The following is a 17,468-nucleotide window of genomic DNA, read 5'->3' on the forward strand; positions in this document are numbered from 1 at the left end:
GAGGCTCCCCAGCCCCTACAAAACCTCCGAGCTGCACCGTGGAGCTCTGTGTAATATCCGAGGAGGGAAGAGAGGCCATAGGATCTGGTAGAAACCATCTGGTGGGTTGTTGTGGTTGCAGCCGCCAGGCCTGACTCCCAGCTAGGGGGCACTGGGGCCTGACCGGAGCTGGAGGCTGTGGCCAGCCCTCACCCTTTCAGCGGCCCAAAGATTAGGGAGGTGACCACGGTGGCACTAGGCCTTTGGCCCCTCCCTGGCATCTCTTCCCTGGCAGGGGGACCACAGGGGAGCCACGCCCTGGCTTCCAGCCTTACTTCAGCCCACCTCTCCGTGGGGTGGGCACCCTGCAGGTGGTGAAGTGTATGGGAAGGAGCTGATCCCATATCTGGCTGCCAGCGCCCCTGCCCTTCCTGTTTGCAGGGCCAGGCTGGCCGGGGCCCCTGCCACAGGCCTCACCCATACCCACAGACTGCTCCCTTCCTGGGTGGATTCGAAGCAGCCTCCCACTCCTCTGCCCTGGCTCTGCTACCCCCCGCCCCCTGTCAAACGCCTCCCAGCTCAGGTTGGCAACCACAGGGGCCCGGTCGTGGGAACGTGCTGGCTGGGAAATGGGGCCCCGAGATTTGGCCCAGAAACAGGTCAGAGTGAGAGGCTCTCAGAGGAAAGCGAAGAAGATGAGACAACGTGAGTCAAAGGGAAAGAGGGCCCTCAACCTCCCATCGCACACCAGGCCCTGTGACTCACGGGGACGCAGGTGGGCACCGACTCCAGCTCCACAGCCCGTGAGCATCTCGGAAGCAGGAGCACAGCCGAGCCCTCAGGGCTGCTGCGGGGCCAGCCTCCTGGGGGGCACCTGCTGAAGGAACCTCAAACCAGATGAAGGCCAGGCCCCTGGCCTGCTGACCGCCTCCTGCTTGTGGACAACAGCACCTAGGGCGGTGGGGGGGGGGGCACCTGGCCTTAGCCCCAGCCTGGGGGTGCCTCGGGGAGAGAGGGCCAGAGCCCAGCTGCCCGCCCACCCGAAGGGTGAGCTTGAGCGAGGCAGAGTCCATAGGTGTGCCCAGCAGGCCCCCTGGCGGCCGAGCCCCAAAGCCATGTGGCTCCTGCAGAGGGAGCCCGCGCACTTGCCTGTCAAGGACAAGCCGAGCCCAGGGTTCAGGGGACGCCTCGGGAAGGTGGGTGCAGGGCGGGGCAGGTGGCCGATGAGCTCCCAGGTTGGGGGTGTAGCGTGAGGGCTGTGCGGGGAGCCAGCTGCTGCGAGTGGTGGGGTGGGCGGCTGCCTGAAGCAGCAGGGGACACCGCTGCCGGCCAGCTGTGCAGTGCCTGCTCTCCCGCCCCTTCCCTTCCTGCCCAGGCCAGGGGGCATGTTCACTTCTTTATCCGGCAGTGAACGGCCGCAGGAGCTCTGTGCCCTGAACCTGAGTTTGGCTTGGCTCTTTCCATTCTGCACAACACGTGCTCTGGTGGGCAGCGCACCTGGCGTGGGGGTGTCACTGGGGGACTGGGGATCCAGGACCAGCCCAGCGAGCGACGCAGGCTGACAAGGAAGTGTGTCTGACCTGCAGGAGGAGAGCACCACCTCCCGGAGTCTGCAGATGGAAAGGTTCCCACCTCGTAGGGTCGTGGCTAAGGGCCCACAGCACCCCACATTCTGTGCCCAGTGTGGTCTGACCCCCAGGGTCTCACAAACTCCAAACAGATGAGTGTCCCCTAGGGTCTATGCTGGGCTGTGGGAATGTCACCCTTTGTCCTCTATGCTCAGACAGGATGCCAAGCCAGGGGAGGTTGGCTAAGGGGCTGAAGCATGGGCGGGCTCCAAGGGCAGAGACGAGATCAGCCTCTTGTACCAAGAAGGTCGCTCTTGGGCCAGGGCTCTGGGACGGCGGCGGGAACGGCAGCAGGGGGCTCTGAGCTTACAGGTGGTGCGGAGAAAGGTAATGGTCCCCTTGCCCAGGACTGGGGTCTCCAGGGGTTCCTGTGGAGAGAGGCCTTCCCTGGACCCTAGGCCCCTGCCTCAGGGCAGCCCACAGCACTCTGGTTGTGGCTGTAGAAGTTTAGAGAAAAGCAGGGACTGGCTCTGTCTGAGCTAGCCTGAGGCCGATGGAAGCCACAGGAAGCAGGTGGGGAGTGGGCTGCTGAGCTGCTTAGGGCCCTGTGCCAGGTAAGCCAGCTGAGGGAGACCCCACTGCCTGGAGGAGCCCAGCCCCTGCCCTCCCTTCTCTGGCCCAGACATGCCCGTCCTGCTTCACTGCAGCTGCTCCAGAAGGGGGCCCTCCTGCCTGGGGCCCCAGGGACTAGGCAGCCAGCGAGGGCCCCGGGGACAGGTTGGGAACCTCTGAGGCGCTAGAAAAGACCAGATGCCCGCTCTTCGCCCAGGTCAGGCCCACAGGAAGTGCAAAAGACAAGTGTCTTGACTCTGGGCCTGACCCAAGATATCAAGGGGAACCTCTATGTGGGCGCCAGCCTGCAAGCCAGACTGCCTGAGCCTTCTTGAGTGGGGCTGGGACTGCTCCACGCCCCATTTCCTCCGTGGCTACCTTCCCTGATGGCACAGATTAAGTGACAGTGGACAGGTGATCCTCGCCAGCCTGCCCTCGCCTCGCACAGGCTCCCGGCTCCCATGCCTCCTGCCATCCCCCACACCAGTGCACAGAAGGGAAACTGAGGCTCCCAGCTGAGGGCCAGCCTAAGGCCACAGCCCAGGAGTTGGGGTGGAGGGGAGGGACTTCCCAGTCTGAATGGGCCCTGGTCCTAGAAATGAACTGTTTTAGGACAAGCCACTCGACCCAAGCAGGGGCAAACCCATTTCCCCCAGCCCAGCCCGCCGGTCTCTCCTCAGGAATCCATCTGTCCCAAATGGATCTTGTTTTCTCCTCTCAGGGCTGCCCCCATCTATCCGGGGGCCCGAGGTTCAGTATTCTCTGGACCCCCAACCCCCAGGAACCACCAGGGGCTTCTGCATCTGACCCTTTCCCCTCCCCAGCCTCAGTGGGGCAGGCATCCGCAGCAGGCCCTGCTGCTCCCTGGGCCCCAGAAACCCCTCTCCCCATCCAGCCTCTGCACCGTGGACCAAACAGTGCAGCTCCCTGCTCTGAAGGGCCTCCTCGCTCCTGGTCAGTGGCTGGGGTGAGCCACGACACAAATCCTGACATTCAGGGTCCCCACTGCCCTCTCCCCTCACCCAGCCCACCCTGGTCTACAAGCCTGTGTGGAGCCTGCGTCCCTCGGATCCCTCTGCCCCACAGAGGCTGCAGGGGCCCAGGGGCCTCTGGTTCGCGTCACAAACCCACACTCAGGGCCTGCATCCTGTTCCCCCCGCTTCCGGCCCCGATGGACAGGAGCGGAAATGGATGTTGGGTGCCCACTGCCTTCACACCCCTGCTCTTTTCAGCATACATGGAATGGGACCTTTTGGAGAGTGGTACCAACTCCAGACCAGCCTGGCCCTATACTTCACTGCTCCCCTCCCCTCCTTGAGACAGAAGTTTCAGTAGGGGTGAGGTTTACGGGAGGAAAAGAGCAGGGGTGCTCTTGTGGTGGTAGAAAAATAAAGCCCCTCTCCCCCAGCAGGGGGTGAGAAGAACTTCCAGAGCAGAGGCGGGGGTGGGGGGCCCAGAGATGCACCCCACGCCCACCATCCCTGGGAGTGTAGGAGGAAGCCCCAGGCCTCCACTACAGGCTCCACCCACCATGGCCCCAAAGGGTGGGATGGAGGTCAGTCTCCAGTACACCAAGATAATGGGTTTGAAATGTATTTTAATTGGTTTTGCTTCCAGGATTCCTCAGCCATGCCTGGTCTCAGGGTTCTCCCTACCCCCCCACTTGGGGGTTCAGACTCAAGAGGACAAGTGCAAGAAGAGAAGGTCCCTGGTAGAGGGGGTTGAGTCTCCTCAAGAAGGGGTTCCCGCCCCCGCCCCACCCCCACCCCGTGCCCTGGCCCAGCCACAAGCACGCCCACTGTCAGAACACGGTCTCTTTAATGGGAAACGCTGAGCCCTGCCCCTCCCCTCCCCCCCCCCCCGTGGGCCATGCAGAGTCCGGGAGAAGGGAGCGGCAGCCTTCAGGTCACTGCGGCAAGGGCGCGGACAGCGAGGAGTGGTCGAACAGCGGGTTCCGGACCTCCATCTCTCCGGTCTGTGAAGGCCGGGGTCAGGCCGGCGGCGGTGGGGGCGCACGGGGGAGTCCCCACCCCGCTCGCCCCCACCGCCGCCCCCTCCCCGCCGCCCGGCCTGGGGCTCCTGCCGCGGGACTCACCGGGGCTAAGCCCGGGCACTCGTACACCGTGAAATCACCGTCTTCGTTCTCCTCGTCTGAGGACAACGACTCCAGCTCCTTGGGCGGCTCTTTATGCCTGAGTAGGGGGCGGGATCGCTAGGTCCTCCCACACCCTCCAGGTGCCCGTGGCCCAGCCTGCAAGCGGGGACTCGGCGCACCTCGGCCCAGAGCCCCGGGCGGTGGGTGGGCGGGCCGAGCACGGGGCGCGGTGCCCGGGGTGGGGTGGCCAGTGTGGCAGTGGGCGGACTGGGTGGGGGCCTCTCACCGCTCCAGGCACCGCATCTGCTGCCTCTGGTGCTGGTAGTGGTACATCTCGGCGCTGTGCGCTAGCCTCTGGTCGCCGGGCTGCGCGGGGAGACGGCAGGGGGGGTCAGGCCGCGGTGGCGAGGGCCGGGGGGGCGGGGCCGGGGCGGGGCCACGCACCGAGATCCCGGGCGTTGCAGGGGAGCCGGGCGCCTGCGGCGCCGCGTAGTCGGCCTTCTGGGTCAGGCGGGCGTCTCTCTGCAGCCTGCGGGGAGTGGAGCCTGAGACCCGCGGAGTCGCCGCCCGCCGTCCCCCGTCCGCCTGGCCCGCCCCGCGCTCACCTGCACCAGCAGAGAGCCGCCACGGCGAGGGCGGCCGCGCCGGCTACCGAGCACGCCACGACGAGCACTGCGGGGAGGGGGTGCGGTGAGGGCGGCTTTCGGGGCGGGACCCTGCCTCCTGCCCACCGAGAGACCGACAGACCTGCAGACCTACCGAGGGCGAGTCCGTCACCACGCCCGCCCCGGGGCTCCAAGGGGGCCACGTGTACCGGCACAGACGACACAGGGGAGCCCAAGGAGGTGTGGGGCGTGGGTGCAGGGGCTCCCCGAGTGGAGGGGGGGCCCAGGTCGGGGCCCTGGCGGCGCTCTGAGAGCCCCAGGGTGGCTGCTGCAGAGAGAAGGCAGTTTAGAACACTAGGACCAGCGGGGGGTCAAAAGTGGTGGGGAGGCCCCGGGGGATGGGCTGGGTCTCACCGAGCTCCAGCTGCCTCTGTTGGGCTTCAGGCTGGGGCTGGGCAGTGAGCGTGGAGTGCCGTGGTGGTTCCTGCCGGGCCAGCTCCTGGGCCAGCAAGTCAATCTCATCTTCCAGTCGGGGCCTAGGCAGGCTCTCCCCTGGAGAGGGTGAGGGGCCATCAGGTGGAGAGGCCCCCAGCCCCGCCCTGGCAACACCAGCTGCAGCTGGCCCTCCAGAGGAGGTGAGGTCCATCCAGGAGCCAGATGCCCCTGGCCCAGGCCTCCTTCTCCCTCCAGGCCTGCAATCCCTGGCCATCCTGAGTTGCCTTGGTGACAGCTGAAGGCAGTCCATGTGAGCAGCAGCTTTCCCAGGAAATGGGGGCGGGGGCAAGGGAGTGGAGGTGTCAGGGGAATGCGCAAAGGCCAGGAGGAGAAGGGAAGGGGTGCCCCTCACCCTACCTGTTACCCATGCATCACTCACCCCTTTTCTACCAAGACAGGCAGTGACTCCTTAAGAAGAGGGGAGAGGCCCCATTCTGTCCCCCCCACCCCCACCAGTTCATCAGTAGGAACTGAGGGCAGCTGTTGGGACGGGGCTGGTGGCTGGCCTCCCCCTTGTCCCTGCCACGGGCCCCACAGTCCAGACAGAGGCTCCAATTAGACACTCCACACGGCAGGGAAAGAGCAGAGCACCTGCCGCCTTCTAAAGCAGGCCTGCACATCTCCTTCTGTGGCCCCCCTCACTGCCAGGAATGTGTTTCTCCTCCGGGAAGGTCCTCCTGCCCCAGCAGACTTCAGCACCCCCAGCATTCCTCTGTAATGCCCCATCACACCTGAGGCCGTTCAACATCTGGCTGGCTGTCCAGACATTCTGGGCTCAGATTGCCGGGTGAGGCACACGGATTGCACCGGATGAGTGAGCCATGGAGAAAGAGGGCACATGGGGCAGGGGGCCCAGGCAGCCCGGGCGGGCGGGGGGGCAGGGGATAGGAACTCTGACTCTTTCTCTCCTGGGATCACCCCAGCATTTCACACTGGACACCCCTTGCCCTGGTAGGGGCTAACTGCCCCACACCTCAGCCCACTGCCAGGCTCTTGGGCTGGTGCTATCTGGAAAGGTCACCAGGCCACTCGGAGACATAAAAGTTTCCGGCACACCAATGAAGCTCAGCGGACCCAGGAGCTGAGGCTGAGTGGCAAATATATCAGGGCAGAGGTGGGGGGGGGAAGCACATTCTTCTCTCCCGTACCCACAGGCCGGCGCGTCCTAGGCACACAGAGCCCTTGCTGGTCTTCCTGGAAGGGCTGAAGGCAGGGCCCACAGACATGCGCGCCTGGGGGGCACCGCGCCCTCCTCTTCAGGGCGCAATCCAGGCTCCCAGGACAGGCAGCTGCATCTAGGAAGGAAGCAGAAGGCAGAGCCGGATCACCGCCCAGCTCGGCCCAGCGCCGGCACAGAGGCGGTACTGCCCTGGCCACCCCTCCCCCACAGAGCTGACCCAGTCTGGCCTGGCTCCGACCATTGTTCTGGGCAGGCCCTTCCTCCCAACAGCCAGAGATCAGGACCAGGAAGACAAGCTGTCCCAACACTTATCGGAACTCCCCTGCCCCGCCCACTCCCCAGAGTCCACTTTCCAGGCCTGAGCCAGCCCTGTGCGGAAGCTGTCCCTGACTGTCTGGGTAGCACCAGCTCTCCTGGCCAGGGCCGTGCAGCCCTGTAGGTCTTGCCTCCCGTCTCAACAGGCCCCGAGCAAGCCCTGGACCCTCCATCCAGGCTGGGAGCCCTAGGAGGTGGGGCCCAGGTCTCTCTCTGCCTTGGGGGCAGCATAAGATACTGGCCACCCACCTCTCCCACCACGTCAGCGCGGCCCTGCAAGTCCCATCCTGTCACATCCCACAGCCCTACAGCAGAGCTAGAAGATGGAACAGAACAAGGGAAGACAGTCACTCCCCCCGGTGTCTGATCTCTGGCTTGTCTCCAGAGCACAGAGAAGCTGCTGAGCTGGGGAGTCCTGGAATGGGGTCAGCAAGTCTCACTCGCTTGAGATACAAAAGCCAGGCCAGGGTCACTCCCGAAGTCATGCTGCCAGGGACTGGGGAGTCCCTGGGACTTTGGGCCAGGCCCAGTCCCTGACTTTGGGCCCAAACTCTGGTGTCCTGTATAGATGGCCAATGGGTCCCATCCTGATGCTGGGGGATGGAAAGCAGTAGCCCTCTATGTCTCAGTTTCCCTTCTGGGATACAGAAGGTGAGTTGCCTCAAAACTAGGGAATGCCCTGAGGCCTGGGACACTGGCCCCAGTTATAGGGCAGCAGGGCCAGAGGACCCAGGAAGATACCCAGCAGGACTGTCAATCCTGGTTGGGGAGGCTGGGATGGGGTGTCTCTGGAGGACCAGGACTATTCCTCTCCACCTAGCCCACACCCTACACTGCAGGAGGGCCATTGGGGCCCAAGGTACGTGGGGGATCAGGGAGTGCTGGCTCTGTCCTTCTCCAGACCTTGGCTGGCCTGACTTGGTTTCCTTGGTAACCTGATACTCCCAGCCTCCTGTCTGTAGGCAGGAAGGTCCAGCAGCCCTTGCAGCAGGCAGGCCGACTCCCATCCAGGGGACCCCCATGCTGTACTACCTGGGTCAACAGGTACCAGTATCAGAGAGCTGGCCTGGGGCATGGGCCAGCTCATCAGTCTGGACCCCAACTACCAGCTGGGGTGCCTGGGGAGTCAGGCAGTCCCTGCTGCAGGTGCTGAGAACCCAGAGTGCGCAGGCCAAGGGTAGAGGCCTGAAGCACCAAGTTGGTTCCAGGGTCTGGGTTCCAGAGGCCTCCCTACACTCCCAGTCCCCCAGCCTAGAAAGACAGGGCGGCTGCCTGGCTAATCCTGGGGAAGTCCCCACTCCAGCCTCGGGGTGCAGGAAGAGATCCCAGGAACAGTGGCAGCTGGAGAGTGGCTGGCACCACACCTGGCATCTGGGAGAGTTCATAATACTAATGAGCAGCTGGGATGGCACCTGTCCACCCCAGGGACTCAGCACAGAGGTTACTCTCCATTTCCTCAGGAGGCCCCACCCTGCATGTCCCAGAGCCAGGTTCTCTGCAGGCAGCCTCCATTTTCCTTGGTCAGCCATGCTCCGGCCTCCTGTCCAGGGGTGCTGTGTCCAGGAAGAGGCCTGCCCTGGTGTGGCTTCTTGAGGCCACACACACAGAACCACAAGGCCCAGGTTGGCATCCCAGCTGTGCCACGTACCAGTCACTTAACTTCTTTGTACCTCAGTTTTCTCATCTGTAAAATGGGCTAAGAACAGCACCTCTCCTATGTTGCTGCCAGCAGTGAATGAATGTCTGAGCATAGTCCCCCAGTCCAGCCCTGGGGTGGGGGTGCGTTTTGGATCCTGGGTTCCTGCAGACCTTCGTGCCTGGAGCCTCGGTGCCCAACTGGGAAGCAGGGCAGGTCTCCCAGGACCCTGGGCTCCTCAAGCTCTGCCCCTGGCGCATAAGAGGGCCCTCAAGGGCAGCGCCTCCTGCCTCCACTGAAGCCACAACAAGCCCCTAAGCCTGGGACAATTCAGACTCCCCCACAGCTGCAAAGCAAGGTTCGAGCCCACCACCACCCGAGGCATGGGCACAGGCAGACCAGCACTGCGACCCCGACCCCAGGACAGACACGAGCAAGCATGGCCGGCAGGCACCCAGGGCCAGGCCCGCACCCGCGGAGCCCAAGAAGCGCACACACAGAGACGCGCACAGGACAAATTCCCAGCGGCGGGCGCACCCGTAGAGAACCCTCCTCAGACACAGACACAGACACAGACACGCAGCAAGCCCACGGATCCAGAGACAAAGACAAGACGCGCGTGAACTTCAGGTTCGCCGCCAGGAACCCAGGAGAAGCCCCATCCGGCAGAGCCCTTCGGTGGCCGGGGCGCCGCGCCCTCCGGGCCTGGCCTGTTTACCCCATCCCGGGCGAGGCGGGTCCTGCGGCCCGGGCGAGGGCGGCGGCTGCGGGGAGGGTGACGGCGCCGCGCCGCCCGGCGATCCCGGGCCCCGGGGCGCCCCGCGGCCTGCGCTGGCCGCACTCGCTCACCCGGGCGGCCGGCGGAGGCACCGCGCAGGGCCGCGCCGAGGACGAGGCCGGAGAGCAGCAGCCGCAGCAGCCGCAGGTGTCGCGGCGAGGGCGGAGGGACGGGTGTCGCCATCCTTCAGCGCCGCCGCCGGGGCAGCATGGCACCGCGCGGCCCGGGGCTCGGCGCGGCTTGCGGACGCCGCGTCGGGGAGGCGGCGGAGGAGGAAGGGGGGGCGGAGGCGGAGAAGGAAAGGAGGCGGCGGCGGCGCTGACGCTGCGGCAAAGGATCCGGGATCGAGGCGCGGCGGGCGAGCGGCTCTTGGGGAGTGCGCCTGCGCGCTCCACCTGAGGGGGCGGGACGGCGCCTCCAGGTTGCGCCCCCTCCCCCTTCCTCGGGTTCTGATTCCACCTCCTCACTCCAGGCCTCGGGGTGCCTCGACTCCTGTGGCGTCTGCTGCCGGGGACCTTCTCTGTTCTCTACATACCCGGCTTGGCCTGGGGTGGGCTTCCCCGGGATACACTTTTCCCTCGGGTTCCCACCCAACCCCCAACCTCCACCCCGCTGGAGCAGGGGACTTGCCTGGGGCCTGGAGGCGCGAGCCCCAGGAACGCCGGGACACCAGGCGCACACAGAGGGAAAGGTGCGTCCAAAGACGCACCTGGGCCCTCAGAGACCCACGATAAAAGCAAGCACACGCCCAGAAGGAGGCCGGTGCCGATGACGGCTATGGCTGCTCTCAGTGAGGCCACCAGGGGGCAAGAGTGACCTGGAGCGGCTGATGAGGGACAGCTGGGAGCTGTCCACGGTCCCTAGGTCCCTGAGGCCTCAGGACAACAAGCAGCTATGGATGCACCCCCTCACTCTGCACCTGTTGCCCCCAGAGAGCACGCCCACCCATCCCACCTGGGAAACCTCCCTCTGACTCACCTCACTGAGAGAACAAGGGCGAGCCCCCCACCCCATGCTTCTCCTCAGCCCTCTGTGCCTCAACTCCAAAGAGAGGGCTGGCTGCCCCCAGGGTTGTGAATGGCTCGAAACCCCGAAACCCTGCAGAAGGTGGGGGTGTGCGAGCAGGACATGCACCGCCGTTCTCCCCTCAGGCCACTGACCAGACAGAAATAGTGTCTGCGCTCACTTTCTAGAAAGGTTGGGGGGCAGGGAGACACAGCCCAAACCACACCTTCCCACGCTGGACAAAACAGTGCTTACAGGCCGAGGCTGCAGGAGCAGGTGGGGGCGCCCACCAGCTCTCTACCCTACCCCACCCCGTGGCAAGGTTGGAACCTCCTGGGGATGCAGAAGACGGCACCCAGGCAGGAGGGGAGCTGTGTCCCAGTGTGACGGCACCTGGGCTTTATAGCCAGGCTCCTCACCAGGTGCTTCTCTCTGAGCACTGGGGCCCTGCATCCCTCCTGGCCCTCATCTCAACACCCCCCAAGCACCACTTCCCGTCAAGAGTCCCCCCCCCCCGTCCCCCATCCCTTCCAGCACTGAGTGCTCTAGGCAGCTGCCTTGCCCACTACCTCCCCCTTCTACCACCTGCACGCTCCCCACCCTCACCCCCAGGCCAATTCTAGGCCAGGGCCCAGCCTCCAGTCTTGCTTGGGTCACTGCTGCAGATCTGGAGGTGCTGCAGGGGCCCTGCTGGCCAGATAAGACTCAGGGGGCTCGGGGACTTTCTCTTGGGCCGCCATCCCACAGCCACTCCAGGCCCAGCCCTGGAGCAGGGGAGCAGGATCTTCACCGCTCTGTTCTGTGCCCAGGGAGGAAGGAAGTAGGAAGAGCCTGGGGCCAGCCCTGGGACTGGCCGTGGGTCTTCCTGGCCAACACAGCTGTGCGGAGGGAGGGCGGGCAGCTGCAAGGAGGCCCCACCCTAGGAACATTCTCTCCAGTGGTCTAGAAAGAAGTTTTTATTACAAAATTTTTACAAGTAGGCGCTGTGGGCTCTGACGCTCCCCCTCATACAGACCCAGACTCCGGAGGGTGGGGGTGCTCCGAGGGCCCTAACTCCGCTCCCTACACACCCAGCCCTGAACGGGCTGAGGGCTGCGGGGTGTCTGAATCCCCCACCCCCAGGAAGAGGAGGGCCGGGAGACCCTGGAGGCTGGAGGATGTTGGAGCCGGCAGGCAGGGCCTGGACTCGGTTCCCTTCGCGCAGCTCGGCCCCCCGTGGGCGTGCGCGCCAGCGTCCGCGTCTCGGTCCGGGCAGCGGTGCGGGGCGGGGCGGGGCGGGGGGGGGGGGCGCTGGGAGACGCGGCGGGGGCAGCTGTCCCCAGCTCGCCCCTAGATGGCGCCCGACGACCTGGCCGAGCGCGCCTGGCGCAGCAGCAGAACGAACGCGGCCAGAAGCATGGCGGCGCAGAGCAGGACAAGGACGACCCAGGCGCCGAAGTCTGTGCCCTTGCGCAGCGCCGGCGGCTCGGCGGGGATCAGGTTGGTCAGGTTCAGCATGTAGCCGAGCGCCCACCCGACCGCGGTGTCCCCGGCCTGCGGGCGAGGGGCTCGGCCTCAGCCCCCCCGCGCAGCCCGGGGAGGCCCCGCCCCTCCGCGCCCCCGGACCGCCGGCTCCCACCTTTTTCTGGAAGGTCACCCCTCCGAAGGCGCGCTCGTGGAAGCCGTAGCCGCGGCTCAGCAGCTGCTGCACGAACATAGCCCCCGCGCAGTAGTCGGGCAGGCGGGCCCGCTCCCCCGGGGCCCGAGACTGTAGCTGCGACGCACAGGAGAGACTGTTGGGCCGGCGGCCACCTGGAGGTCTTGGCCCACGAGGAGGGGTGGCCGGCGGTGTGCTGTACCCCTCCACCCCAACGCACACCCACGGGCAATGAGGGGCCAGAGATGCATCAGCTGCCAAAGGGGCCACCACCCCCAGGCAGGACGGTTCCCTCCAGGACCAACAGTGTGACTTCCGGATGGCAGTGGGCTACCCCTGCTTTGGAGGTGGACCTCGAGGGGCCAGCAGGGACGGCCACCCAGGGAGCAGCAGGCTGGCAGCAACCTTAGTGCGAGGTCAGGGACCCAGGAGAAGCACCAGGCCTTCATATCGGACCTTGGGCTAGCCTTTTGCCACCCTCCCCCCCATGTCTGCCTGAGACTAGACACAGAGAAGACAGGATGGGGCCTCTGTCACCACCAGAGCCTGGAGACACTGTGTTTCTCCCGAGGTTTGGCAGGCATCCCACGCTCCACCTATGAAAACACCACTTCCTTTACTTGGCACGTGTCTGATGAGTGGCGGAACCCAGAAACCTGGAAGTTGTCTTTGAAGCCTGGCTCCCCTACCCCAAGCTCTGCCAGTCCTACCTGCTACAACCGTTCCCCACCCCACTTCACTCCATGTGCCTTGCTGTTCCCTCTGTCCTCCAGGTCTTGGTCAGGGGGGGCCTGATGCCGGCTGGCCAGGCCTTCTTGAGCAGCCCTGGGGGAGCGGGGAGGAGGCCTCACCTCACTCCATGTCTGGTTGCAGACCGTGACCACAGCTGCCTCCAGCTGCTGCAAGGTTGCCACAGGCAGCCCCATCACCGTCCGCAGGAAGTTCATGGTGTAGAAGAAGGCAGAGAAGGCCTGCAATGCGGGTACAGTCGTACCGAGAGCAGACCCCACAAGCTACAGGGCACCGGCCCCCACCCCCATCCCCTGGACTCACAATGAAGTTCCCAGCCACAGGGGGCTGGAAGATGCCATTGAAGGAACATCGGGAGAAGCGGCAGGAGGAGAAATTGAAGAGTCCCATGATGAGGCTACGGCAGAGGGCAGGGTTGCTAGTCCCGGACAAGCTGACCCTGGTGCTGTTGTTGAAGGCCTGGGGCCGCTGGGCCGCAGTGCATGGAGACTCATACACATCCTGAAGCAGCACTTGGGTGGAATAGCCCCTTGGCCAGCAAGGATGGAAGCCATGGGTCTGGGGGGAATGCAAGGGTGCAACAGGCATCACCCCTACGCCAGGCACTGGCCCCTGCCCCCAGCCCAGGGCCTTCAGAGGCCCTCCCCAGAGGACCCGCCTGATGAATCTCCCGTAAGTCCCACTTGGGCAACATTGCTTTCGTGCTCAAGAGCAATCCATGGCTCCCCACTGTCTGCTGGAGAAAACCTACCCCCCTGGCCAGGCACTCCAGGCCTTTGGAGACCCGGCCCTGGCCCTCCTTTCTCTCCAGCCAGGCACTCACCAGACCCACCCCCACCACTTGGCTTTTGCGCATGAGAGATCCCTCTGCATCTGTCCTGCCCGCTGATTAAAGCCCAGCTTTGGCTTCTGCTGCCTAGAGCAGCCCCCCTCAGTCCAGGCTCTGCTCTGGACCCTTGGCTCCCATCTCTTCTCACCCCCCCTCCTTCCAGGAGGGCACAGTAGTGCTGGTGGGCTGGGGGTCGTGGGGCACCTGCAGTGCACCAGCCAGCAGCCTCCGGAGGACCTGGTCACGGCCATAGCAGAGGAAGCTGTGTGTGTAGACCCGGTAGTGCTGGCCATAGAGCCGAAGCTGGACCTCATTGGCTGGATCCTCAGCTGGGCTGGCCGTCTCGAAGGTGATCTGAGTGGAGGCGCCCCCCAGGTCCATGGCCCCCAGCGTCCCCTTCCTTGGCCGGAACCACCGGCCCACCCAGCCATACTGTGGGGAGTGGAGGTTGGGGTCAGCCAGTGGGTGGGTCCCACACCCCCTGGCTCACTGGGCTGGCCATCAGGCCCACCTTGATGAAGTTCTCCAGCAGGTAGTTGGCGGTCACCCAACCAAACACCCCCTCGTCCTGGCCCGAGAGGATGTGGGCACCACGGAAATCAAAGGGATACTGGGTCAGCGTCTGGGTCACAGCCGCAAGCACATTGGCCGAGGCCTCTGGACTGGTCAGGCTGTAACACAGGGAGGACTCTGAGGGGCATCTTCCCCAGGTAGCTAAGATCCTGCTGCTGGGGTGCACCATGTCTGCCCAGGGCCATGGCTGAGGGTGTGTGGGGGCCCACCCTGTGCTGAGGCTGTTGTGCAGATGAGGGTGGTCAGGGGGCGGGCACACTCACTTGAGCAGGCGCATGCCTGCTGTGGCTCCCAGGTAGAGGGGTGTGCCCATGTGTCTCTCTTTGGGCACGTCCTGAAGTGCCTGGTCCAAGCATTCAACAAGACTCTGGCCAGCCCTGGAAGGGTTGTCTGCATAGCTGGAGATGCCCCCTCCTAGAGGGAGACAGGGAAATGGGCCCAAGCCTGACAGGCAGCCCCTAGGTGAGCCATGGGCCAGCAGGATTGGGGACCTTGGGCTCTCAAACCAGGTGGCAGCTTAGACACACCTTCCCAGCTCCAGCCCTCAGAGACAAAGGGGCCCACCTGCCTGGGGGTCACCCAGTCTCTCAGGCTGCTGCCTGCCCAGGGGTGTGCACACAGGTGCCAGGATAAAGCACTAGGCATTGTCAATCTGGCCTTGCCTCCTCAGGGGCTTGCCTGGGTGTGCCAGTCTTGGGCCAGGCAAGGCCCAACCTCCCAGTCACCACCTGGGGCTTACTTTCTAGAATGAACTGCCCCTAGCCTCTCTTTTGGAGCCTCCAGCAGTTCCTTCCTGGAGCAGGCTCCAGCCGCATCAAGCAAAGGAGGCATCAAGACTCTGGAGGCTCAGGCCAGAGAGGGCCCCTGAGGCCCTACAATGAATGGGTGTCCCGACCAGGGGTGCCTAGCACTCAGGGGACCTTACCGCGCACGTCACAGGAGCTGTGCTGGCCCACGATGCCCGTGTCATTCTCCTTGTCTGCGGGCCACTTGTAGATAAACATGGATGTGTGGGAAGAGCCAGCGTCCAGGACAATGCCATACTGGGAAGGGGGGTGAGGGTGGGGTCAGCCGTGGAGGTGGGGGTGGGGCCTGAGGCCATGCCCTTTGGCTCTGCCAGCTCTCTACCCTACCCCACCCTGTGGCAAGGTTGGAACCTCCAGAATGAAGTCCTGGGGCTCGGGCACCAGGGACAACCACAGAGACACAGCTTGGTTGGGGAGAGAATGGGGGCAGCCAGGGGTAGATGGCCTGGAGCCTCTTCTCTTCTGACTGCAGGAATCTTCGTGGCAAGGGCAAGCTGAGGGAATCTGTCGGGGTCAGAGGAGTCCTGGGACCACCCTTGACCCTTGCCCTGGGGACACGAGGTCCGCAGGTTCCAAAACAGAAACCCAGCTGCAGGAACCCCCTCCACCCACTCTTTCTTCCTCTTCTCTGCCCCCACGTCCCCAATCTCAGCCCAATCTCAGGCTCTGGAAGCATGCCTGAAAACACCCCCTCCCTGAGCCTCAAGTGATAGACAGCTGGGTCCTGCCCAGCTGAGAGGGGCTGCATGGGCCTTCCTTGCAATTGCAAGGGCCATTTCCCAAGGGCCAGGATTCCCACAGTGAGAACCCCACTGGAGAACATGCCCTCTTGAGCCCAGAAAGGGGCCACCCCTGTCCCCTTCCCCAACCTGGGAAGGGCAGCATCAGCACGCTAATCCTAATCGGCCACCCCAGCCCCAGCCCCACCTAGTCATAGCCCTTGGCTACAGACCACCCACTCCCGTTACCTCCCATCCTGGGCCCCTGGGGCTTGGAGCACCCACATGCTCACACCAACCCCCCTTCGCACAAGTCCAATAAAGGGTCAAGGGAGTCGGGGGGACTCCTGAAGACTGGTGGGAGATCTGGCCTAGTCCACCCCAACTCCTTTAGGACCCTGCCAGGCGCCCCTCGAGGGCAGTCCCCCTCCCCCCCCCACCGCGCACTGTCAGGGCCTCCGGGTAGGTGAGGAGGGATCCCTAGCCTCCAGCGCCTGTGGCTGAACCTGGAGCAGATGCGTTCCGGGGAGCCGTACGGGGCTGGGGGCCAAGGGTCCAGCCGCAGCCTGCGGCGTCCAGGGCGGACGGCTGCTCCGTCCTGAGCGGAGAGACAGCTGCCCGGCCGCGCCCGCGACAGGCTCCGCGGCGGACGCGACGCGCGGGAGTTCCCAGGCCTCCACCCCGCCGGGCCGGGAGCGCAGCGCAGCGCGGGTTGGCGGTCCGGGGCTGCCACGCGGGCGCAGCCTGGCCCTGCTCAGGTCCGAGCCTCCCAGCCGGGTCCGCTACTCCGCGGACTGCGCCGGCTGCCCGAGCGCGCACCTTGAGGGCGGGCAGCTCCCGGACGTCGCGGGTGGGGACGTATAGCAGCAGGAGCCCCGCGAGGCCTGCCACGGCCAGCAGCAACGGCGGCAGCAGCGACAGAACCTTCCCAGCCATAGGCGGGCGAGCGGGCGGGCGAGGCGTTGTCCACGGGGCGGCGGGGAGCGGGAGGCCGGGGGCCCGGGGCCCGGCGGGTAGGCGCCCGGGGCGGGGCGCGAACGGGCAAGGTCCGCGGCTGGCCACGCCCACTGGCGGGCCAGGACCGCCCACGGCTGGCCGACCGCCCACCGACCGCCCCGGCCCGCTGGCGCAGGTGAGAGAAGTTGCCGCTGAATCACCCGGACCAGCCCCTCCCAGCGCCCACCCTCCGCCTTCCGGTCCGCCCAGTCCCAGAGACTCATGCCCTCTGACGGGTCCCCCAGGCCCCTAGTACTGGCTACCCAGGGTCGGCCTGTGGGCACTCGCCGATTACACCGGCGGGACCTAGGAATCTCTCAGCCCTCTCCGGGGGAGTCGCTGGGCTCGTAGGCAGAAGGGTGGGCTGGGCGGGTTCCTAGGCAGCCTTGAGCAGAGGGTCCGGTGGCTGGAGTGGCTGGCTTTTCCCTCGCCTGGTCCTGAAAGAAGGAGACACCCCTAGCGTCAGGAACCACAGGGCTCCCCGACTGGGTCCCTGCCCCAGCCTTAAAGCAGTGAAGGGCCAGCGGGTCACCCAGCCCCGCGCTGCATGGCAGGTAGCTGCTAGTGTAGGGTCAGGCCCTGCGGACACCAAGCTGACCCCCGCGGGGCCTGCCCTTCAAGGTGCAGGGTGGGGCTCAAAGCTGAGCAGCCAGAGAGCATGAGGCCAGACCTACTTCACCCAGCCCTAGTCCCAAGGTGACAGGTGAGGACACAGACAAAGGGGCAAGATGGTCACAGTCACACCAAGCTGAGAAAGGAAAACCCAGGCCCTGCCTCCTGGCTCAGGGCCTGGCCCATCCCCGATGCCCCCTTTGCCTGGGGAGGAGGGTGCCCAGAAACCTGGATTGGGGAGGCGGGAGGGGAGGCGAGCAGGAGGAGGGTCCTCTGTGC

At 65.3% G+C, this 17,468-nt stretch overlaps 2 protein-coding genes across 4 annotated transcripts; both read right to left on the minus strand.

Moving 5' to 3' along the window:
- Nucleotides 1-3,918: 3,918 nt before the first annotated feature.
- Nucleotides 3,919-9,597, minus strand: NPDC1 (neural proliferation, differentiation and control 1). 3 transcript variants are annotated; one of them, XM_028094645.2, is made up of 9 exons: nucleotides 9,335-9,597; nucleotides 6,503-6,649; nucleotides 5,274-5,411; nucleotides 5,014-5,184; nucleotides 4,860-4,926; nucleotides 4,699-4,783; nucleotides 4,541-4,620; nucleotides 4,255-4,351; nucleotides 3,919-4,134 (listed from the first exon to the last, which is right to left on the minus strand). In XM_028094645.2, exons 1-9 carry the CDS (start codon nucleotides 9,444-9,446, stop codon nucleotides 4,066-4,068), a joined length of 966 nt encoding a protein of 321 aa, XP_027950446.1. In that variant the 5' UTR covers nucleotides 9,447-9,597; the 3' UTR covers nucleotides 3,919-4,065. The 3 variants fall into 3 exon arrangements, with proteins under 3 accessions (XP_027950446.1, XP_027950443.1, XP_027950445.1); XM_028094642.2 differs by having other exon boundaries at nucleotides 5,002-5,187; XM_028094644.2 differs by having other exon boundaries at nucleotides 3,948-4,134; nucleotides 5,014-5,187.
- A 2,000-nt stretch (nucleotides 9,598-11,597) lies between these two features.
- On the minus strand, nucleotides 11,598-16,517 carry ENTPD2 (ectonucleoside triphosphate diphosphohydrolase 2). Its single transcript, XM_028094639.1, has 9 exons — nucleotides 16,401-16,517; nucleotides 14,982-15,099; nucleotides 14,320-14,470; nucleotides 13,995-14,154; nucleotides 13,688-13,915; nucleotides 12,958-13,212; nucleotides 12,756-12,875; nucleotides 11,887-12,021; nucleotides 11,598-11,801 (listed from the first exon to the last, which is right to left on the minus strand). The coding sequence occupies exons 1-9, from the start codon at nucleotides 16,515-16,517 to the stop codon at nucleotides 11,598-11,600; spliced, it is 1,488 nt and encodes a 495-aa protein (XP_027950440.1).
- Nucleotides 16,518-17,468: the final 951 nt, after the last annotated feature.

This window comes from Eumetopias jubatus, unplaced genomic scaffold (assembly GCF_037043125.1).
Source record: "Eumetopias jubatus isolate StellerSeaLion01/CBP00866 unplaced genomic scaffold, mEumJub1_p1.0 scaffold_15, whole genome shotgun sequence".
Classification (NCBI taxonomy): domain Eukaryota; kingdom Metazoa; phylum Chordata; class Mammalia; order Carnivora; family Otariidae; genus Eumetopias; species Eumetopias jubatus.